The sequence below is a fragment of the Hypomesus transpacificus genome, chromosome 3 (genome assembly GCF_021917145.1).
Source record: "Hypomesus transpacificus isolate Combined female chromosome 3, fHypTra1, whole genome shotgun sequence".
NCBI classification, from domain to species: Eukaryota; Metazoa; Chordata; class Actinopteri; order Osmeriformes; family Osmeridae; genus Hypomesus; species Hypomesus transpacificus.
In genome coordinates, this window is record NC_061062.1 from 4,612,811 (window position 1) to 4,636,468 (window position 23,658).

General features: G+C 40.3%; 2 protein-coding genes across 3 annotated transcripts; both read left to right on the forward strand.

The window, feature by feature from the left end:
- Positions 1-54: 54 nt before the first annotated feature.
- Positions 55-22,815, forward strand: nkx2.1 (NK2 homeobox 1). 2 transcript variants are annotated; one of them, XM_047018144.1, is made up of 3 exons: positions 55-216; positions 20,994-21,228; positions 21,822-22,815. In XM_047018144.1, the coding sequence occupies exons 1-3, from the start codon at positions 181-183 to the stop codon at positions 22,493-22,495; spliced, it is 945 nt and encodes a 314-aa protein (XP_046874100.1). In that variant the 5' UTR covers positions 55-180; the 3' UTR covers positions 22,496-22,815. The 2 variants fall into 2 exon arrangements, with proteins under 2 accessions (XP_046874100.1, XP_046874098.1); XM_047018142.1 differs by lacking the exon at positions 55-216 and having other exon boundaries at positions 20,336-21,228.
- nkx2.9 (NK2 transcription factor related, locus 9 (Drosophila)) lies at positions 9,698-14,261 on the forward strand. Its single transcript, XM_047018201.1, has 2 exons — positions 9,698-13,072; positions 13,220-14,261. The coding sequence occupies exons 1-2, from the start codon at positions 12,919-12,921 to the stop codon at positions 13,759-13,761; spliced, it is 696 nt and encodes a 231-aa protein (XP_046874157.1). The 5' UTR covers positions 9,698-12,918; the 3' UTR covers positions 13,762-14,261.
- Positions 22,816-23,658: the final 843 nt, after the last annotated feature.

Consider the following 23,658-nt stretch of genomic DNA (forward strand, 5'->3'; position numbering starts at 1 on the left):
CAATCTGGAGTATTCATGGGCTGGACTTCCAAAATTCTCTCCTCTGTGAAGATCAGCCCACCAATCAAATTTTAGCTCCGCGTATAGAAGCGTTCCTATTGGTCTGAAACTTTGACATGACATGTCACGTTTTGCTATGCTTCTCCCTCTTCCATCCAAACCAAAGACTGGGTTACCACCATGAATTACAATTGTTATAACCTACACACTGAAATGGTAAGTAGACAAAAATATTCAGATTCATTCAGGATCATGGACACAAATGTGTTTGAAATGCAAGTGAAATCAATAAAAAAGGACGTTAATGGCAAAAAAATTACTATGGTAAAAGCTCTGTGTTCCTGTCCAAGAGCATGTCACATGTGGATTTGAAAATTATACATTTAGATGTACATCATAATATTGTTTTCTCTAAATAAATACATTAAATGCAACGATGCTCACCTCTTGTAGTATTTATGGCTGTGCTCTGAGATGTTCATCAAAAGCACACATTTGTAATTGACGTAGGCCTGTAGGCTGTAGCCTAAATTACGCAGTATATGTCCGATCTTGCCGTTTCTTTAGTTATGATGCAATATTGCTTTATCAAACATGTTCCGTCATTGCAAAGCATGTTGTAGGCCTCCATTCAAACACAATATCTAGTGAAAAGTTCACATTTGTCCACATTATTTTTTTTTACTACATGGAGATTTCACCCTAATAGTAAGCCTGCAAGTGTTGAACATCTCTTCAGGTGTCAAGGTACCAACGGGACCATTTCAAATCAGATGTCTCAAACATTTCGAACCATAACGCTCTCAGAAGGGTGTATTTTAACTAAATAAGCAATAGGTTTTCATGCGTTATTTACGCATAAAGACACATCCTACTTCGTCTTGTTTGTATGTGATCATTATTTTCTTAGCATGAATAACTTCCGCAAAATACATTTCATGCACTTGACAGACTGGATGTCTATATCCGCAAGTAATCCGAGTCTTTGTTTCCTGTTGACATGAGAACTATAAGTTAACTAGCTGAAAGTTCGGTTGGACTTGAGCTCGCAGTCACATTCTCTCTTATTGCAAAGGGACACTTAACAAACACGTAAACTTTGACCGATCTACGTTGAAAAAATGGTATCGGGGATCAAATACTTGCTCATCTTTCAGCTCAGCTCAATCAATACAATACATGTGTGCACATTGATGGAATACAGGCCCCCAATTGTGCCACAAAGACACAAAAACTTGTGACTGAGACCTTTCTTGATATTATTCTTAGAGCACATGCACCCTGTCACGCTCTCTCGGTGTATGGGTGTTCCTTACACATTTGCGAGGGCTTTCCCCCCGGCCCCCGCGCCACTCGCCCTAACGCGTTAAGGATAATGTTTACCATTGGAAAACGTGCTCAGCTTGTTTCCATTTAGGTGTTTCTGATGGCTGAAAAAACAAAGGGTCACAACCAAGCGATCAGAGGTCTTCCCTGGGCAATTGGAGTTTGTTGATCCTCCCCGTTAGTTTTTTTGGGGGGAAAACCAACAGATATTCCCAGACCTTTTCCCCTTTCCTGTGATTCAGGATTTAAAGATTTGTAGGATATGACATTTTGTGAAGTATTGTGATGGCCGTTCTTCGCTCTCTTAGCATGCTCATCTTCGCAGAAGCGCATCTGTGCCAACAAGGCCACAGTGTAATGTGCATGCCACCACACCTACTTAAAACCCGTCAGTGTTTTCTTTGTGATGCAACCGGTGTCCACCAGTGGGGCATGATTTATGTCTGTCTTAAGTAATTCTGGATTGACACTAACCCGAGGAGAGAATTGTGCTGTGAAAGATAAGCGTGAAGACGAATGTGAAATTGATTTTTCACGGTGCAGAAAAATCTGTCATCGGGATCGGGTGCCTTCAAAATAAGGTTGATCCACTGATGGACGCACAGCACTTTCCAACGGCTGATTTATAATATGTATTTATTCACATATAGCCTAATAGTAGTATCGTCGTTATAATACTACTACTAATAATAATAATTATTATTTAACTTTTATTGTTGCATCCATACAATTATGTTATTTAGAGAAATTTACCAAATTAACGCACAGTTATTCTTAGGTTTTAAGATAGGTTATTTTTAATGCAATTCACTCCAATTGAATTGCTATCTATGCAATGAGTGTAAATATATTTTGTGTTAATTATCAACTACAGTGTGTATAGCATGGGGCATTAGATACTGCATCTTGTCAAAGATGAACCCAGCTAAACATGATGAAGATAATGATTAGTATCAGTCATCGAAGACATGTGCCTGCTAAACTGTGATCTTTGAGTACAATTAAAATGATCAGATTAAACATGAGTTTGCTTTATAATGCTAAACAGCTGGAACATGTTATATATTTATCGTTCTTTAGTCAGAATCGCATCAGTGCTCCTTGCTCCTCACTCAGTATCGTCACACAGAGATTCTAAAGAATGCGTCCGTTTTATTCGACAATTAGACCACCATGCAAATCACCAATCCAGAATTATCCAAGGCAAATAGTTTAAACGGCATGTCAAAGCATCACATCACTCATGATCCGGCAAATGGGATTTTGTCAGATTTTTAATGCGTGTAAAATTCAACTAGCCTTTCTTTCTCAATTAATCTAGTTTTTGGACCACATCCATCATTCAAGCTCAGTAATGCAAAACTATGTAGCTGCTAACACGTCCTAAGGTGTAATATTCCAAGTTTAAGTGCATCCATGAATCAAATCAGATACTGTAAATCGTGTCACATGTCTTGCATTGTACATGGGAGATAAGAAGACCTGTCAATAGTTTTTTTTAATGTATAAAATGTGCTTTATCTAAAGCTCAAATGATAAATTGAAGGGGCTTTGATCAAAATAATGACTTGACTGAAAGAATACATGAGTTAATGCTATTAACATGACTGAGATCATATACATTGCATTCGGTCCATAAAGCCTAAATAACGTGGGCTAAATTAAATAATCTCATAGCCTAATGTGGGTCATGATGAATATCTTATTACCAAGACATTGATTGTATTCCTCCTTGAAGATGATCTAATGTTAGGCCTTAGTATTTGCTAGTAAAAGCTTTGTTTTAGGAAATTCCGTTATTGTTGGCAGCACTGTCTTTAGCGCAAACATACCGTGCATTGTAGAGCAGCCTGGCCTATCGGCTCTGCAGACCATCACCTTCTAAACCCTGTGGTCCTGTCCTCTCCTGCCTGGAAATATGAAGCGGCACATAGAAACAGGTGATTATAGTTGACTCATCTTCTTTTAATAGTCTACGTCTAAATGAGCTTATTCTTTCTATAGGGGCCACTAGAGATTACTATCTACATACTAGATTTTTACTCCCACGGTTTAAAAACACTGAAATACTGAAAGTTTCCTACATTATTTGCATTTCGCTTTTCCATTCACATTTACGTAAACCAGGCATCTTGCGGTATCCTCATCACGAAGTCCATTCAAATTCCTAAATGGAACAGAGAGTGGACTTGGCTGGGTCCTTTTAGAGCATATAGGGTATGTGTGCGTGTGTCTCAGCATCAGTAGCACCACCCACCAGAACACAAACTGTATCTCAGGTAGCCTATTCTGACAATTGTTTAGTGCAGATGTTGCATTTTAACACAATTCAAAACGGCATCCTCTGTATTGCTAGTCTGTCAATGGTTGGAGGATTTTCTGAAAATATAGTTCTAACATAGAGCTCGGGAATTAAGCTTTTCATTAATTTCAATATTTGCTAAGAAGCAAATTAGAGCAACGTGCGGAAATTAAATTGACTGAAGACAGTTTAATTTATAGCCAATGTAGGCTACCTTGAAACGTCGTTTTCAATGAACAGTATAGCCTATAACTCGAAAAGATTGCTAACACTGGCATGATTCTTTTTGCATTCTAGAAATAGGGTAGCCTAGGTCTACCGTCACCTTTGTAGGCTACAATAATTTGTTCTCACGTATAACCTTTTAGATTGAGATTAACATAAACCACAATGATAATTAATTGATAGATCTTCTTTTCACACAACAAAATCCCGTATAGCAGTTGTATTTTGGGGGCGCTACAGGCCTAAGCAATCAAACAATAGCTTAGAAGTTCTCCAGTGCAGCAACTAACAGTTATTTAATGCATAGCTTCAGCCTATGATTCTTATTGAGTTATGCTATTCACTATTCAAACTCGTTCACATCGTGTGATCTGTTTCATTTTTTACATTTTAAAATGTTTTTGAGAAAGTTTCAACCATGGCATCCTTTTGATGGATTTTGAAACACGCAGATAAAACCGTTTTAACCAATGCCTATATTTCTCCGTCCACAAACCAAATGTCCACCTTCTCCTCTTTCTTATGACCACTATTCGACTGAAAAGATGTGAGATTGTTAAATTGGGGTGGATTCAGAAAAAATGAACCCAGTCGTGACTGTTTGTAGCGAATCATTGCAAGTTGGAAAGGGCCCATCTCATGCAGTTGCCATACAGTAAGGCCTACAAAGCAGTTTGGGCCTTCATTACAGCTACAGTGAATGAACAATTACTCTTACCGTCCAGCGGCTACAGACACCTTAACCATAACCGAGGTTACACATTTGGTCACGGCAAAACATTTACATAATTTAAGCATGATCATTTTAATTTCCGCTATCTTAGCTAAGGCTATACTTTTAAAAAGGGTTCTATACCTAACGAATTTTGTGATTACGTAAAGGTATTCCTATTACTGTCCCATAACGTTTAACAGGGCATCATAATAGCCTAGGTACATGATTATCATCATTATTTTATAAATGCTATTATTATCTTAATGAAAAAATATATAAGTAGGATCTCAGCCTACGTGGTATAGGCCTAGGCTATTTGTTGCTTGGAAGTCGTTTTGTTATTAATATTGTCGTTATTGTTATATGATTGGATGGCATTTATAACGTAAATACAATGATTTACTGTACATTTAAAGGAGGCTGCTCATCCGTTAAACTCGTCTGCATATAATTTGAGCCACGAGCTGCACCATTTATTTTAGGATTTGGGTCCGGCTCTTCAAATCCCCATGTTCCATGTCGCCGAGGTGGTGACGATGCGGTGGTGAGCACAGTATCAGTGTGTTGACGTATGGACGTAATGTTCTCCAGAGCACATCTAGACATTAGATTATATCAGATTTAGCAGTGATGAGGACAGTGAGCCTGTCTCCCCATCTGATGTGGCCTAATAACCTCAATCAAGCTAATCGCTTGGAGTACGGTCAATTACTGCTCTGGAAAGGCTTGTCTAAAATCAAAATGTATAAATGTGGTAGGATATGATCATATTACTGCTGCCTAGCAAATGCCTTGTTGGTCGAGCGGTTTAAAGTACCCATTGATGACTCTCACCTTTGTCGTCTAAATGGCATTGACACCATTAAAGCCCTTTAACAGGTTAACACTTCTCAAAGGTTGAGTGGCCCTGTAACTTTAGTGCTGCCTTAATGAGGACGAACGCAGGTTAACGACGTATGTAGTCGTGTTTCAGAGGGCTAGATTTCACGTGAGAAGGACAAAAGAAACAATATTTACGACACTTTTAAGCATCCATCACTTTGACATCTGCTAGTCTGGCACCTGGGATTCATTAGCATTAAATATGACATTCCTCTCTAATGTGGAGCCTTGTTTGTCCAGTAAAAGGGATTGGAAAATCTGAAAACTTGAGATTTAAATTTAGTGCACTTTCGAGTTGTGGTCAGTTGTGATTTACAAAGAGTGGAAGAAGAAATTACTGCAGGCTATTCTTTGATTAAATCGTGACAAAATAACCATGAAGATCACTGATAATCTTCTTTCTGAAGTGCCCAACATGGCTGAGCCATTAGTCAGAGTTTTGTGGAGCCTAAATTATGTGGCGTAACGACCACATTTCTAGTGTTTCTAACCTATTCTGATTACTGAGGTTGAGCAGACTGAACTTCAACTCTACCCTAAGTCTGAACAGTTGTGAGATAGGCCTACTGTGTTTTTCTAAAGGCTGAGGCTTGCCTTTCACAACAAGCACGGAAAGCCATGCAGTAGGGCAAACAGTCCAGGGATTTTTAGAACTGGTTAATTTACTTAGCTTATATTTAAAAAAAAACATTTACATGCAGTAAATTACATGATGTGATGACGTTGTGTTTGTATCTCTTTTTATTTCACTGAAAATATCCAGGCCCTTCTTGTCTAACTCCCGCCACACCGCTGCAGTGGCACCGTTGGCAAGATGAAATGGCACGGGGGCAGCAAGCGGTAACAGCCACAACGGCCGTCATTCAGCATTGGAACGACTAGTCTATAATAATTCAGGTCACTAGGCTACTAAAACAGATGCTTTTTAACTAACCCGCGAGCCAATCGCTCCATAACACCTTAGTTTACTACAATCAAATTATATTTCTGTATCTGGCAAACACGCCCTTCTTGTATGCTTCATTTTGATGGTTGCGCACCGACATAATATAATTTCTGAACCAGTGGCGCCCTCTTGTGATAGAAGATATGCCTAGACCCTGGGCGGTGCAGGCTTTAACCCTCTTGCGGTGCGTTTCCCGTAAGTATCGTAAGCCAAGGCCGTAGCCATGGAGTCAACATTGGGGGGACGAATTAACTTTTTTATGATAACTTCGGACAGCGTGCGTTGTTGCCTGTCGTAGCGTAGCACGTTAATATTAATATATTATTAATAATATATTGTGTGGGACATTTTGACCAGATTTGAATATTGGGGGGGATGTGATTACGGCCTTGTCGTAAGCCTAGTTGATCGTAGAGTCCATCGTACGATGGATCTTAGTTGTACGGGCCGTTTCCCAAAGCCATCGTAGCTAGGGAGGCACTTGAAAATGCTCGTAGATTAACGAGAGCTCCAGACCAGTCGTAGATCGCTAAATGCATCTTGAGCAACGAGACTCAGTGGAGGCCCTCCCTAAAAACGAGGCTGGATGCGAAATGGAAAATAGATAACTTTACATATATTTGTATCATTTTCTATTATTTTTACTTTAATAATTTTAAACTGAAAATGTTCTATTTTTCAATGAACTAGACTACACATGCCTTTAATCAAATGGTGTGTGAATTACGTAATTTCATAAATGCATCACGCTGACTGTAAAGTGATGACACCTGCTAGGCTATAATACGTAGACAATATGCCTATATGTGAACTATGTTTAACCACATACGATATAACTTACATAAAAAACTCAATATATGACTCAATATATTTGAAGTTGCGACAGAAGTCACAGAACAATTACATTTCTGCATCCGGGAAGCGTCTTAAGTGGGCCTACTTCTTAAGACAGGTAGGCTACGGACGTTCTTGTTAAGAGCATGTGCGGGAAACGCACGTAAAATGTAACAATCGTTCGTTTTTTTGCTCGAAGAAAACAGTCTTAACAACTAAGATCAATCGTTATCGGGAAACGCAGCCCAGTTAAAAAAATGACTCATGTGTATAATTCATTTCAGACATATGCCCATTTATCAGATCAGGGGTGCGTTTCCCGAAAGCATCGTAAGCCTAAGTTGATCGTAGAGTCCATCGTACGATGGATCTTAGTTGTACGGGCCGTTTCCCGAAACCATCGTAGCTAAAGAGGCACTTGAAAATCGTCGTAGATCAACGAGAGCTCCAGACCAGTCGTAGATCGCTAAGTGCATCGTAGCACAGAGACTCAGTGGAGACACGCGTAGGCCGACCATGAAAACTACATTGAACTCATGCTGAAAGTTACTTCCGATGGAAAATAAGATTTTTCTGATTCTCTTTTTACGCCAGTTACGCTGGAACTGGAATATTTCTTAGTGAACCATACAAGTTTAACTGCCGAAAAAATATCAGAATCCGGTTTATCCTCAAGTAAATTTAGGTTACACAAAATAATTTGATTTAGTGGGTTTGGCGCATGCAATGAAGGTATTTAAAAAACAAATGTCAGTCTTATTCAAAATACTATAACATTGAAATATGGCTGTTGTAATGTGCAATAGAAACTAGAAATGCATTAACGTAACGCTTTTACGAGTACAATAACACAACAACAATTGAACATTGAAGATGTTTATTAGAATTATAGGGCTGGTAGCACGCCAAGCCCGGTGGATGAAGAGGCCGGTGGCAGAGCCGAGCCTGATGTTAGGAGATGGTGGCGCCCAGGAAATGGAAAGACTCCACAGGGTTGACTACGAAGTCACACAGGGTGAAGGGGCTGGGAGGGAGTGAAAACTCGTACGAAAATCATAAAAGCCATTGAAGATAGCCTAAGTCCTGCACTGCAGACTTGTCCCCTCTGATATGGGGAATTAGATGTGGTCTGGGATGTGGCAAAGTAATCCAGTTGTGACAGCCTGCACAGATCTTGACACTGAGGCCTTGGCGAGCCCATGTCCATCTCCAATAACCTCCAGAAAACTGCCAATGGCATAGAACCTTAACACTGCCAGTAGTTGGGTTACAGGGGTCAGTGCAAAGGACCTCCTTGTTAGCCTCTGCAGGTCTGCTTCTATGTGGTTCAGGAGCATCATGATATCATGATGTCATCTGAAATATCTTACACTCATAATGAGTATAATTGATCAACCATCAATTAAAGTAGAGTTGATTATTCATGTCAGAAACAATGATTCCATGTTGAAGACATGGGGTATTCATTACTTATGTGTTTGTCATTTGTCACAATGTCATTTGTGGCCAATATGTGATAATTATGAGATTGCAAACATGGTCTTGGGAAGCTGTTGGCCTATGCAAGATTGTAGATATAGTCAGCACTAGAAAATAAGACAGTAAACATGTTGGATTGAGATGCTTGTATTTGTACATTGAATTGTTTAGGATGCTAGCTGGGACATGCCATGTGTGATACCATTCATATGCATTGTTTTTAACCTTGTAGTTCAATCAAGTAGTAAATATAGGACTCATATATATATGCCTATGGAAAGTGGAGTACCAAGAAGAGTTAAAAACCAAGGCACAAGTAATTTGAGAAATAGTTGTTTTATGGGAGTTTTTTCTCCCTGCTCCTGCTCCTCACATGGATCTATAAGGTAAACATGTAAGGATTGGACAGGCAACACTGAATATATGATACAATACACAATTCAGCCTTTACTTTAAATAAACATTGTATGCTTTAGGCTATAAGGTAACCTAAATGTGACACTACCTTGTTGATTGGGCAGAAGAATAGGCACAGAAATGGAGGGCCTTGTGAACTTCATCTCTTCAAACAAAAGCTTCCTCACCTCAATTTGGAGACGAGCCCACTTAATTTCCAATACCTCCTATTGGTATTTAGCATCCTGTGTCGCTGATTGCAAGGTCCTAACACCGGTGTAAAACTCAGATGCAGCATAGTTTGCACGTTCACCTTATTGTCTTTACCTTCATGTAGCATCACATTGAAAAGTACTCAAATAAGTAGCCTATAATAAATGTAAAGTTTTCTGTAGCTACAGAAAATATTTTTTTGTGTACCGTAATTCGTCAAATATTTTGGTTAACGTTTTAATTTTAAAGTCTTCAAGTTGCGTCAGAAGAATCACATTTCAGTACAATGGACAGCGTCTTGTTAAGTGCAACTTAAGAGATACGTACGATGGTTCTCCTTACGAGCATGTTCGGGAAACGCACGTAAGAAATAACGATGGATCGTTATTTTCATCGTAGAGAACCCTCGTAACAGCTACGATCCATCGTTATCGGGAAACGCACCCCAGGTCAGTGAGGCCTACATGCCACCAATGCCAAATAGAAGTTCAAAATGTGTAATATTCGCAAGAACTTAAGTTGATTAAAAATATAGGCTAACAAGTGATAATATCTAGTTTATGTAGGCTGTTCATTCTGACTTTATTATCATCAATATTATGATTATTACGGTTATTTTGGACCGCAGACACATAATTGATTGACATGAAACGTACTCAACAGGCGGGTTCAAGCTTACTCTCTACCAAGCAAGTATTTTATCCATTCATTTCATTTAGAGGGGGGCTCTTATCCAAAGCGTTGTGCAGGGTGGTAGTTGAACTGGGGAACTAATGTCAAATGCTCTACCACTGAGCTTTACCCGTTTGCGTTGAATGGTTTAGCTGATGGACACAATGTAGACTACAGCTGGCCTATTAGGCTTCCCTTGTGGTTCCCCAACTCTGAAATTAACATAAGCAAGTGGGTAGGTCTACGTGTGTCTGATGTCTGAGTGTAAAGACTCACGTGATAGTTTTTGATATTCAGACATCGTTTAGACAGTGTCATTCGTCCAAATAGTCCTTGCAGTGTCGCTGGAGGCGTGTCGGGCCTGTCCAGCACACTTTAGACACGCCCATAGGATTTCGGATCAATGTGAATGCTTGTCCTCACGAGGGCAGCACAGCATTACAGAGATACCATAGCTGAAGCTGAACACTCAACAACATATTAGCAAGAGTTGAGATCAAAGTGGCTGTATGTATGAAGAGATTCTTTATACAAATCGTCGCCAGACTTTGTTTTATTCTCACGTAAGAAAAATAACCACAACTCTGAATCAAATAGGCTAATGTTTTTGTTTTACAAGCCTTGCCTTCTAGCATAAATGGCGGAATAGCCTGCACATAGGCCATAGGCTATCACGGTTTTTTCGCGAACACGTCTTAAAAGCACATTGCCTTTTTCATAGCCTAAGCATAAGTTAGAGTGAAAATAGCAGGTGTGCCCACCAGCAAGTGTCTACCTTTGTCTAATTGATTCTATTATAAACATGTGTTGGTCCCATTTATTTGTATTATTTATTTTAATAACTGTGTTTGTCAGTAGGCAGTAGGCTTATAGGCTAATTCACAACATCAATGCCATACTTGATGCAAAAACGCTCTATGTTGGCACATGTTACTCTGCAACGGGGTTTGAGAAATCTCGTTGAGTAGATCCTGAGATAAGAGTTTAACAACCAGAGTAAATATTTGGCGGTGAAGAGCTCTTGGGAGTGTGAGAGCCCTTTTTCGCTGTTGAAGCATGTGGATGTTTAATAGATTAAGGGGCTGTGAGGTCATTGTGGCCGCGCATTCCCAGTCTGTGAACATGACTTCTCTTTGCCCAGAGAGTTTGTGCTCTCTAATCAAGAGCTCTCTGTAAACCTACCCACTCCAACGACCATAGACCGCCATACTGTAGCCTAATCCGTTTGTGTTTGTCAACCAGTAGTCTTGTGGGCTAAAGGTATACAAAAATGCAACAGTTGACACTTCACTGCAAGAACAGACACGCAAATATTGTTTAGTCCGATTTGCGAAGAACCATTAATTGTGCTTGACTTCTTCTCATGTATTTTCAAGTGTTTGATGTTGTGCAGGCCTGCGTGTGCAGTTTAAATTCCAGGGATGTAACTAGGCCTATGTCGGCCCAAACATGCGTTAATCCTAAATGTTTATAATCCAGGTCAATATAATTTATTGTATATAGCCTAATGGTAAATCGTGGTGAGTCGTTACATTTGATTCCCAGATTTAAAAAAATAAAACGAGTTCGTTTCAAGTCATATAGGCCTATTGCAGTTCTTGGTGGCAGTAGACGAAGGCCTACACCAGTATATAGCGGCCCATTCCGCTCCATTCAAAACCATGACAACAAGCAACAAGCTCGGATTTATCCTCAAAAGTTAAAGGACATTGTGTCGGGGCGTCAATCAAGCATTATTGCGGGGCTGAACAAATGCAAAATCTTGACTGGAACAAATGCTTCCAACGGGTCTCCGACGCGGGGCTACATTTCCCTCTTTTGTTCTCTCCTCTGGTTGGCATGTATTTGTGTTCCCTCCCGTTCGACCACCCAGGACGACTGGGAGCCGTGTCCACTGCTCTTCTCGCGGGGACTGGCGCGTTGTCACCATGCGCTCAGAGAGCAAACCGTCCTTGGCTATAGGAACTGCACCAACCTGCCTCTTCCACCTAACTGAAGTGTTGGATGAGAGCCACTGTCAGACTCTCTTAATTCTTAAAACACACCTCTAGAGGAGATTCATGCCTAATGCCTGTATTTGTTTGACAAACACTCTCTCGTTCTACGTGACGTTCGGAAAACGCAAAGAGGCTGTAGCTGCTCTGTTTTATAAGGTAATGGAGCAGACGTGCGCATCTCCAAAATAACTCGAGCAAAGTATTATGATTTTTTAAAACAGAACAGTCTCTAAAATGTCTAAATTCACATTGAACTTTATTAGGCTCAACTTTTAAGTTTAAGTTTTCTTAAACTTCCTAAAAATAAAACAAAATGCCCTATACGCATACTTTTCGTTGTTTTCTTGAAAATACAATAATCAATGGTTTCAGGGTTTTTAAAATACCTGTTTTGTGGTTGCACATCAATAATATCATTAGTTAAACCAACTCCGGGCATCACACTAATTGCTCACTTTGTGTGCCAATATTGGACATGTTATTTTGGCGGGTGCAGTGATGGGTTGGGCTCTGTTGTCACTTGCCACCCAAGACGTGATTCAGCTGCAACAATTACCATTATCTGTTCCCGAGTTTTCACGATACGGGACGAATTTGTAATGATGACGAGTGTTTCCTTCAGCCTTTGTTGAAGAGTCGGGGTATTCTTCTGCGTGTTCACACCTACCGCCATTGGATAGCCGCACTCCAGTCATTCAGGTACTTAGCATCCTCACAGAGAGGGGGGCACTTTATAAGCGGCTTGTGTTAGCAGCGTGAAGTGCTGTTTATATAAACACTGAGCCCCATGTGCACAGTGGCATTCTAGGTTGTGTTTGACAGCGTGCGCCTCGCTATTTCTTGAGTGGAGACTCTGCTGTTGTCCCACGGCATCCTCTCGTGGTTTATTTGGATAGTTTTGCGTAAAAGGATTCGATTTCCTCCAGACGTCATGGCTGCCTCTACGAAGTTCAGTTTTTCCGTCAGGAGCATCCTGGATTTGCCAGAGCATGAAGGCCATATCATCCCGCAGCCATCCCCGGCCCATTCCTGTTCCAGCTCGCCGTACTCCTCGTGGATGGACAGCGACCCGAGTCCTTGTCCATGTAAGTCTGCTAAATCTATATATACCATATTATGCGTAGTAGTTAGCCTACATTTCAAATGATGTTTATATGTGAATTGTGTAAAGCTTATTCTTTTCATTCTTTTTCTTTTTAAATTTGTCTAAATGTAATAACTATTTTCCTCAGCATCCGACGAAAGCAGCCTGGAGAGCAAGGCGGATGTGTCCTCCATGGAAAATGAGGCAGAGAAAAAGAAGAAGCGCCGAGTTCTCTTCTCCAAGGCCCAGTCCTTTGAGCTGGAGAGACGCTTCCGCCAACAGCGCTATCTATCCGCACCGGAGCGCGAGCAGCTGGCTCACCTCCTTAGCCTGACGCCCACGCAGGTGAAGATCTGGTTCCAGAACCATAGGTACAAGATGAAGAGATCACGAGCTGAAGAAACTCAGGACATAAATCAACCACCGATGCTGCGCAGGGTTGTAGTGCCCATCTTGGTGCGCGATGGGAAACCGTATCCGACCTGCATCATTGACGCAGATAAAAGAAGTTGTTTAGCACCCTGCACCTCTCAAGCACCCTTCAGTTTGGCCTATCCGTCTTTTCAGCATCCGTCGCCTTTTGCTTTCCCTTCCCGATATCAGCACTTTTCCCACCCGACAGCATCCAGACACACCTTTGCATGGCGCGACTTTCTTAACGACTCTGTTCACTTCAGCTCTTTCAAATGACAATTGCCAGTAGCCTACAAGTTTACCACCGGGGCATCTTGTTGATTCACCAAAATCGACATTCCAAGTTTTATTAATCCCCATAAAAACAGTATGAGCTACTTAAACTCACATTGTATGAAAATTATTTTGCACATATTTTATTTTTGTATTTTATCAAATGTTGGTTACGAATGATATACAGATTACTTTTGACTAATGTGTGTGATTTTGGTATGGGCGTATAAGATATGAAGAGCACTGACAGCAGGGCCTATACAACACAAAAATGTGTTTGACTACATAGATTATTGTATGCTTTCTAGTCTATATTTTTCCTAATTGGTTTTAATATTTCGTGTTGTGTATAAAAGCACGCAATATAATTGTCCACGTTTACAAGAGCTGATCATTGTTGTATCAGAAATTAGAACTGTTAATCTTAATTTGTAAAGTTGTAGGCCTATGTTTTTTTAATCTAATGGGCATATATTCCAATTCTCAATGTGTTGTTCTTAATGTTTTTGCCCTTTTTATAAAGTATGAATAAACAGTTTGTCATATTTGCTTTGTTCAATGAGTGTATTTTCCTACTTTTAGTACAGTTTAATTTGACATATATCAAGTTATTTCAGGTATTCATATGGCCCGGATCAGTAAAATGTTAGTTTAGGCAATATTTTGGAACATTCTACAGTAGTTCTGGGACATTCTAGTTTTGGTTATATGTGGCTTAAATATAGAAAAAATAATATAAAAACAAACTTATGTTTATGTTTTTATATAGCCATATATATTTATATATATATATATATGGCTATATCATGTAGATTAGTAGTTTGCGAAATACTACATCCACTAGTTTGATCGAAACCCAGATATTCACATTCCTTGTAAATTTGTCTTGAGTGTACTGAATATATCGAACGCATCAAGAAATTGGCTAACATGCCTTTTATGATGCAACTTCGTTAAGAACCGGAAAGCTGAGTAAACATTCTTAAGAGAAAAGGCCTAGAATGAGCTGAGCATCACAATACTGGTAAACATTCAGTTCTGGAAGTCTAAAGCTTCTCTTTCTCTCTCATGAACACAAGTATTGGCTTGTGAAGTCTACAGTAGGCCTCTTTTGTAAACAGGTGCAAGAAGTACATCTAAGCAAATACTTTCCAAATCTATAATTTGGAAATCGGTTTGAAAAAAACATAGGCATCCATTATAAAAAATACAATAAAATGCTGTATACAGTTGCTGTCAAATACAATGCTTTTTTGACACTTTTAATTAGTTTTGGGTTAAATTCTTACATTAAATTCTATTTCTGCTAATTCAAATGAAATATTATAGACATAGGGCATGACACCATGGATGAACGATACGTTATTACGGCTTTGGGGGTGTCTTTCACGACCTTAGGATGTTGTTTGCTCGTCCTGTGACCCAGTGTGCGTATCGTCGCTGTCACCTGGTCCTTTGTCCCGCCCGCTTGGGCCACCTTGTATCACATATGGAGAGGACTGGCCAAAGCCCTCTGCTCGCTACATCTCCCCTTAAACACTCTTTGTGTGTATGTGTCTCTCTTTGAATGGACTATTGTCCCTTCTCCAAAAGGGACCCAGACAAAATCCTTAGTGTTTCAATTCTCGTGATGTTTAATCAGTCCCTGCGACAAATTTATGAGGTTTAACAGCACAATGGCGTTTTAGAGCGTGGTGGGTTTTAAGGGTGACAAAGACAGGCTTTTAGAGGTTGCCATTGTTTTTTTAAGTTGGTTGGAGGAACTTCTCTGAATAGGATGAGTTCGATATTACCCATCCATCCTCTTCGTACAACAGCCCCTTGGGGGGCATTTATATAACGTTTTTTTTTTTAAAGCAACTCACTGTACGTGAATGTCAAACTTTGCTTTCCGAAAGCATTTTTTAACATGAACCTAATTTGATTTTTTTTTTCATATAGTGATTGATAAACGCAGCAGAAATGTGGTTTCGTTTCTCACTGGATGTGGGCCTTATGGTTCTTCTGAACTGCACTCTATAGCCTATGATGTGTGCCAGTCCCCTGATGCTCTTTTGCGCCTCAGTGTTGGTGACCACTGACGGTATTCCACACTAAGGATGTCTTTCTCACATCCACCCTCGTGAAAAACCATATTTCACCAAAAAATAGTCTGAATGGTTTACATGAATGTGTGAGATGATCCATGTCACTTGACTTTGGGAATTCCAAGGTCTCTGTTTTTGTTCAGTTCAGTTCAGTTTCGTTTTTTTTTTTTTTTTTGTTACAAGAATGTAGGCCTATATCACATTGTGAACCTCACATACTGTGCGAGGAGCCCTGAATAGGGTCCTTTTAGCCTCCTAGAGGGAAGCGCCGTGTCTGTGTCGAATACTGGTAACGCGTCATCTGCAGGCGGTATACCCGCCCTTGCTGCTCTCGTGGACAGCATCCTCCTTGTCAACCTCACTGACAGTAGCGCGGACTCCATCTTCCGGGGGAAGAGGTGAACTGGTTCAACCTCGAGGTAGTGGGGCAGTGAGGCCATTTGATGTTTTTCACTCAAACGTCCACTAGATGACAGCATAGCACATGCTATTCGTCGAGCTAGCCTGACACATCAACCACGCGTGGCATGAAATACACAGCAAGATGTGAATCTCTTCAGGTTTCTAGCCAGTAGCTTGCCTTGATTTCGTATTTCAGGTATTACTCTGAATGTTGTCAAGTTCAAACGTCTTGTTGTCCTCCATCCAAAGTAAAGTGATGGGGTGAATTTTATGATTATGTTAAAGCAATGTATTAAATAGGCTGTAGGCTACAATAAACAGTACGCTATACTTTCATCAGAAAATGTTTTTTCAAGAGCATTATCTCCCTCGCGATCAGCTCACAAACAACAGGCTGAACAAGAACAAAGCCCCGCACGCGCCACTTCAAAATCTCCTCATTATTCCAAGGAATTAGCATGAGCATTTGGACTAATTAACGTTAATTGGCCGTAATAGCAGTGTTCCAGAACAGAAAAGAGCTCCTGATTTAGATGATTGCGTATGCCTTTTGAAATATGGTAATTAATGAAGGCATATACCCTGAAGGAAACACGTTATAATTCTAATTGCCCGTAATTGTATGTGTGTCGCGCATGGAATTATCACTGTAGGTGCGCTCACCTGTCGTCGAGAAATTATTTATTGAGAGAATTAACGGATATGAGATAATAATGAATATCCAAGGAGTGACTTCTCTCAAATCAAAATGCATTTTAAGGCTCGGGAAGAAATATGTGATGGATGAAACGTGTCGTTTTGGATGTAACTGCGTTTTCTACTAACACCGAGGTGGCGATTTAGCCTACAGGCTCATTCAAAAAAGTTATTGCACGACACATTGTTCATTTGTGTCAATTTCTCATTTGTTTGTTTTTTATCATCATTAGAAGTAGTAGGCCTGGCCTACCATATTTCTTCGAACAAACACAAGTTTATTACACAATGATAATGTTTGGTGAGACGTTTATTCGAGGGCGGCATTTATTCGAGGGCGGCTTTTATTCAAGGGCTGCGTTTACTTGCAGGCTAAGAGAGATTTTGAGAATTGCAGCTGCAGTGCAGCCATAGACAAACAAAGACTAGACAAGTAGCCTAGGTCAAACGCAAAGCCTAGTATAAAATTGAAGCCCCGTGTGTCTACATTGTGTAGATATCTGAACCAGCATGCCAAAACGTTCTTACACTTCCAGCTTTCAAACAGAAAGCTGTGCAGAAAGCACTCACCAACAGCAACAGATCTGTAGCAGCACTCGAAATTGTGGTTGATGAAAGGCGAATTCGCCATTTTGAAGTCAGCTACCTCACAATATTGTAGGCTACATGTAATTGTCTCGATTACATTACTATAATGTTAAATTTGTTTTCAACCAATGTCATAATCTTTAATTTTATACCGTCATTCAGTATTATTAAGTGACTTTATTTGGTAAGAGTACAGTGCCTTTATTTTGAAGGCCTTTTGGAACGCTCGTCTATGGGAGAGTCGACAAGCAAGCGAAGCACGGACGATATAATGCTCCGATAAAGGTTTAAGGTTGTTGATCGGATGTTAGCGATCTAAGGAAACCTCTATTCCCTTGCATGCAGCCGACAAAATATGTTGTTTAGTGTCTGTATTTTAATTTGGTGAATGTTATTTAGTACATGCTGCGCATGTCATTGTATGTAAGCTAATGGTCTTTATGTTCTCGTTATACGTTTCACGGTGGATTTGGAGAATAAACTTCAAATAATCCTATAGCAAGATAGCCACCTGTCTGATAGTGCATCGGAATTAGGCAACAATACATTTGTGATTTACTCATGTAATACACACTGTGTTTTAATTTAACCAATTAAATAACCGTTTTCAGATTTTTGGTGTGTGGCGTTTAATCAAGGATAGCGTTTTACACAGTGTTCATTTTTGGTGCGGCGTTTATTCGAGGGCGATGTTTAATCGTAGAAATAGGCCTACGGTATTATATTGGCTATATATATATATATATAGATTATTGTTTTATATACAATTGGTTGTGCACAGTGCACGTGGTTTTTGTATGCATGAAACATGAGCTGTAGAGTCGACTTACCAAGTTTATCAATTGCATCATTTGGTGGTCAGTAGATAATATCCAATGTTCGCCAGCAGAAGACGCTGTCCTTCCTTCATTCACTTGGACACGTTTCTTGGCTTTGTCACTTGCATGTTAAAACCAAGCAGTCTCGTTTACTCGAATGTAGGTCTATGTGGCTAAACGTACAGCATAGCCTATCGTGGTTGTACAACGAGGATCAATTAAACGAACAAAACTGTATGGTTTGGATAATTAATCAATAATATGAAGCAATAATATTGCCTATACGGATTCGGTCTAAAGGAAGATAAACAGGCCGATGCGATCTGGTCTAGAATAAAGCCTAATAATCCATATTTAAGGTTTAAAAAAGGTGTGATTTACGAAAGCGGAGGTCCAGCGACAAGGTCTTTCTGGAGGCTGATTAGACATCCATAGAAACAAACTACAATCGGTGATCACTATGACATCATTATATAGCCTATGTCCTGTTAATGTAACACCGCTCACCAGGCTAGGCTACTCTAGCCTGGTAATATTATTAAATAACTAATAAAATGACTAGGTCTATCTATAGCCGAATATCACCCTTACATTATGAAAAATGATCTAGATAAAATTGCCTACTGATCATTAGGCTAAAAGTGAGTTAGGTTATTAGGTTATTAGAATATAATTGTTTTCACCAAGATGGGGACATCGAAGACTGGAGTGTTAAGCTGTTGACCTAAAAGATCAGACAGTATTGTAAAGAGTTGTGTATTGTCGGTTCATAAACGCTGCAGAAAATGATTCAACGGCAGAAATCCCGTTGGTAAAAAAAAAAACAGGTTACATAATACATACATGACTCAGTTTGGCTCAAACCAAGTCAAACAATAGTTTTATACAATCAACTTAGCTACCGCATTTAAATGAGTGCAGCTTCTTCATTTACTGGACTATAGTTTACTGCATTATTACGAAATTTCTGCTGCTACTAGCCTGCCACTATTAATTAAATCAACAACGACAATATTAATTCCTATGTAATACCACCACTATAATTATATAATTGTAATGAAATACAAAATACATAATACAAATACAACTACGGTTTTACTACTACAACTACAAATAATAACAATAAAATAAGAAGCTGTATAGGAAGATGAATGATATAGCGCTTAGAAATTATAATATGTATGTATAAGCTACATCGTATCCTAACAGCGAAGGCTGTTAGACTTATATGTAGGCTATTTTTCATTACTGTTATGGTTATTTTGTGTTCTGTTCTGTTGCAGTAATCGTTAATGTAATTTTAATTAATGTTAAAAAAAAATAACGGAAAACGTTCATTTTCAATCGTAGCCTACTCCTATGAAAAAAAGCACAAAGTTATTCATAGGCTAACCTGAGATTAGACCGTGCGTATCTGGAGCTAGAGATGCTTGTGTAATCCCCTACTGGGTGGTGCGCTCGACAATGTGACCAGTTCTGGATCGCGGCCTGTAGGTGAGGCAGGAAACATATCGCGTTTTACTTTTACGCAGAAACGAAGAATGATTGGCTTCGAACATTAAGGCTCCTTGAACATTAGAGGGGGACGCGGCTGAGGGCTACCTGTCTGTTCTGCAGGAGAGGAGTACTTGAGCTCCGTACCTGAGAGACTCTTCTGCCGAACACATTTTTTTCTCTTTTGACTGAATTTCTGAGAGAAGTGCATCTGAATTTAGGCGACACGCTGCTTGCGTCCAATGATATCAAATTTAAAAGGGGTTAATCATTTACGCAGCCACTTAACACGCGGATGTGTATTTATTTACTTATCCGTCAATTTTCCTCCCTTGTCGCAAGTGCACTTTTGTATGTCTGAGTACGATAGGGCATAATACAAACACGCCTGCAATCACCAGAAGCCTCTCATGGCCATTAAAAGTCAGTAGTTCAACTGAAGCTTTTTCATAGACGGAGTGGTTCTCCAACTCTCAAGTCCAGCTAGGCCTCCTTTCATCAAGAGGTCCTCGTAAACATCACTACAGTTAATAAAGTGTATTGTGGCCACTGCGACCACGAGGCTACTGCGGCATGTTTATCCACGGTGACCTGACAATAACACTTCCACACCCAGCTACAACTAGGCTAAAACATTTCCGGAGCTACTTCAGGAAAAAGAAATAAAACATTTATGCTCATGTGTTTCGATTATGGGTTTGTGGGAGGGGAACTCGTGTCTTGCAAACACGCAAGTCAAATTATGCTGGGCGCAAGGAGGATAGAGCAGCTATGTATTGTTGAACTAGTTGCTGATGCCCCGCCTCTGATGGTAGCCTTAAACCTGGCACCCAGCTAAAACAAACGAAAGCCAGCACCGAGCTCCCACTCAATCCAATTAAGGCGGACTTCAGGCGCTCTCGTACGTGTTCATCTAGCAGGATCGACGTTGAGACAACAGGAACAGAGGGGCTTTGGCCAAAAAAAAACAGAAGGAGAGATTGCCTTGCCTTCTAATTTCTCCCTCTCCAGCCCCAGAACAATGTCGATGAGCCCTAAGCATACGACTCCTTTTTCTGTTTCCGATATCTTGAGTCCTCTTGAGGAGAGCTACAAGAAAGTAAGTATGGAGAATAACAACTTGGGGGCACCTCTCTCATCGTACCGTCAGCCGCAGGTATCTCAGGCGATGCAGCAGCACCACATGGGCCACAATGGGACAGTGTCCGCGGCTTACCACATGACTGCTGCCGGGGTATCTCAACTATCACACACGGCTATGGGGGGCTACTGTAACGGCAACCTGGGAAACATGAGCGACCTTCCGGCTTACCAAGACAGCATGCGGGGTAGCGCCACAGCCACGGGCTGGTACGGAGCCAATCCGGATCCACGCTTCTCAACCAGTAAGTACAATCGACAGATTTCTGACTTGATTCGGTTAGGTATAATTCTGTGGTTTCATTTATTCCCATTTACTCGTCACTGGCAATCGGCAACTTTTCTTGTCAATTCCATGTTTTAATTTGGACTTAGACGGTCACTGTGTCCCCGCCTTAGTTCAGCTGACTGCTCTGACAGTTGGTTGCCTAGACACTCTGCACTTGATTCGAAAGCAGTCCACAAAATTAATAAGGATGAATGTAAAATGGTATTTAGCCAGTTAATGAGTTAATGACTCTCAGTGGTTAATGGTTTTATTTGCATTGGAAATATAATATTGGATAGTTGCTTAACTCACCTGATATGATATTATCTCAGTCATTAATTCAGCAAGGCTTGTATCTATTTCATGCCTATATATAAAATCCTGTAATTTATTTAATTACACAGAGCTTGAATTCCCCAACTTAAAGTATACATTTAAAAAGGTTTTCCCTTTTTTATTCTGAAACTTGCTCCCTTTTGCTGTCACACCTAACAAATGGTGCCTTATTATTGCAAATTCTTCCCCAAACCTCATGCATTGTCACTAATATAAACATGTTTTTGCTTCCAGTCTCACGCTTTATGGGCTCTTCATCTGGAATGAATATGGGGAGCATGGGGAGTCTGGGGTCCCTGGCGGACGTGGGCAAGGGCATGGGCCCTCTGTCAAGCACCCCGAGGAGAAAGAGGCGAGTGCTGTTCTCCCAAGCTCAGGTGTACGAGCTCGAACGACGGTTCAAACAACAGAAGTACCTTTCGGCCCCGGAGAGAGAGCACCTGGCGAGCATGATCCATCTGACGCCAACCCAGGTGAAGATCTGGTTCCAGAACCACCGGTACAAGATGAAGAGGCAGGCTAAGGACAAGGTGTCGCAGCAGCAGATGCAGCAGGAGAGCGGCTCCTGTCAGCAGCAGCAGCAGTCCCCTCGACGGGTGGCTGTGCCGGTTCTGGTGAAGGACGGCAAGCCATGCCAAGGTAGTGCTCATACTCCGACCACTGCAGTGCAAACTCACCACCAGCAAGGGGGTAATGCAATGATCATGTCCAATAACAGTTCGGCCCTTGGGCAGCACCAGAGCCAGCAGGTGGGCAGTGCAGGTCACTCTCCAGATTTAGTTCAGCACTCGGCCAGCCCGCCGTCTCTACAGACCCAGGTGGCCGGCCTCTCTCACCTCAACTCCTCCAATGCCGAGTATGGAGCGGCATTGCAGTGCTCTGCATTATTGTACGGCAGGACATGGTGACAGCAAAACAGACATAAATAACAAAACACACCACTGCAACAAACAAAAAACATTTGCAGCTTATGAGAAATTTTACTTAATGTGCGTGTGAACAAACACCATGCAAATTGGTTTCCATTCTCCTGAAAATGTTTATTTCATTTTGACGGCTGGATTTCCTACCAGCATCTGGAAGGCTTGTGGACACGATTTAGTAATCCCAAATACTATGAGGATATGGGAGTTCAATCCTTACACCTGGAATTATTTATGTAAATTATACCGAGATCTTTAGCCACTTCAGAAACTCATACACCTTTTTGTGGCTCAGTTGGGTTTAAATTGTGAGAATCTTCAGGGGATGGGGGATGGGGTGGGGGGCTATTGTATGTGAGTGCTTATGAACTTTTTTCACAGATTGCTCTGATTTATAATAGAACTTAATGTACGACGTAGCTTGTATATTTCTGTAAAAGGTTTGAATATATAGTTTTTAGCAATATGTTGTACAAAGTTTTTAATGATATTGACGGTTTGTTGTTATTTGAGTTCCATCGGTATTTGTATGTTTTATTTCCTTGTAACTTATATAGATATTTGACTTAAATACAGGCAAACAATCCTATTAATAAATTATGTAAACTAAATTCAGATCCCTTTATTGACATTGGTTGTATGCCAGCCTTCACTGGTTTGCTACAACAACAACCTAGAGTATTATCTAGCAACAGATGTAATGGATTTTTTGGGGGAACATTTTACGCTATATAACAAATGATTTCTCATCCATCTTAATCCGTCATTCAGCATGTTAGGTCCAAACACGGCAGTTTAGAACGTAAGATATTTTCTTTTGCTAATCGAACCTAGTGGGGTGTTTAGCTCCTTGAAACTGAGCAAAAACTACAGATGAAGTTTGCCTGGGAGCAAAATTCATGTAACAAGTTTTTTGTTGATAAAATAGGCTACAACCTCTGTTGCTACTCTCTCGAGTGTAGAATGTTTTATAATATGCAACGGTGTTTTTTTCTTTTTACTAAATCAGAATTTGAACGTGTTTTTCAGATATATCATTAGGATTTCAACAGAAATATTATTTTATTTTGTTCTTGTTTTGAAGTTGGCCTTCATGTGCATTCGGCGTGTAGCTCTTTCAGGGCGCGCTGCAGCATGTGAGTGTGGCG

Bases quoted from the DNA above. Each gene is read 5' to 3' on its own strand.
- nkx2.9 (XM_047018201.1), top strand. From the start codon at position 12,919: ATGGCTGCCTCTACGAAGTTCAGTTTTTCCGTCAGGAGCATCCTGGAT. The intron at 13,073-13,219 runs GTAAGTCTGCTA...TATTTTCCTCAG, and splicing joins CGACCCGAGTCCTTGTCCAT to CATCCGACGAAAGCAGCCTG.
- nkx2.1 (XM_047018142.1), top strand. From the start codon at position 20,865: ATGTCGATGAGCCCTAAGCATACGACTCCTTTTTCTGTTTCCGATATC. The intron at 21,229-21,821 runs GTAAGTACAATC...TTTTGCTTCCAG, and splicing joins GGATCCACGCTTCTCAACCA to TCTCACGCTTTATGGGCTCT.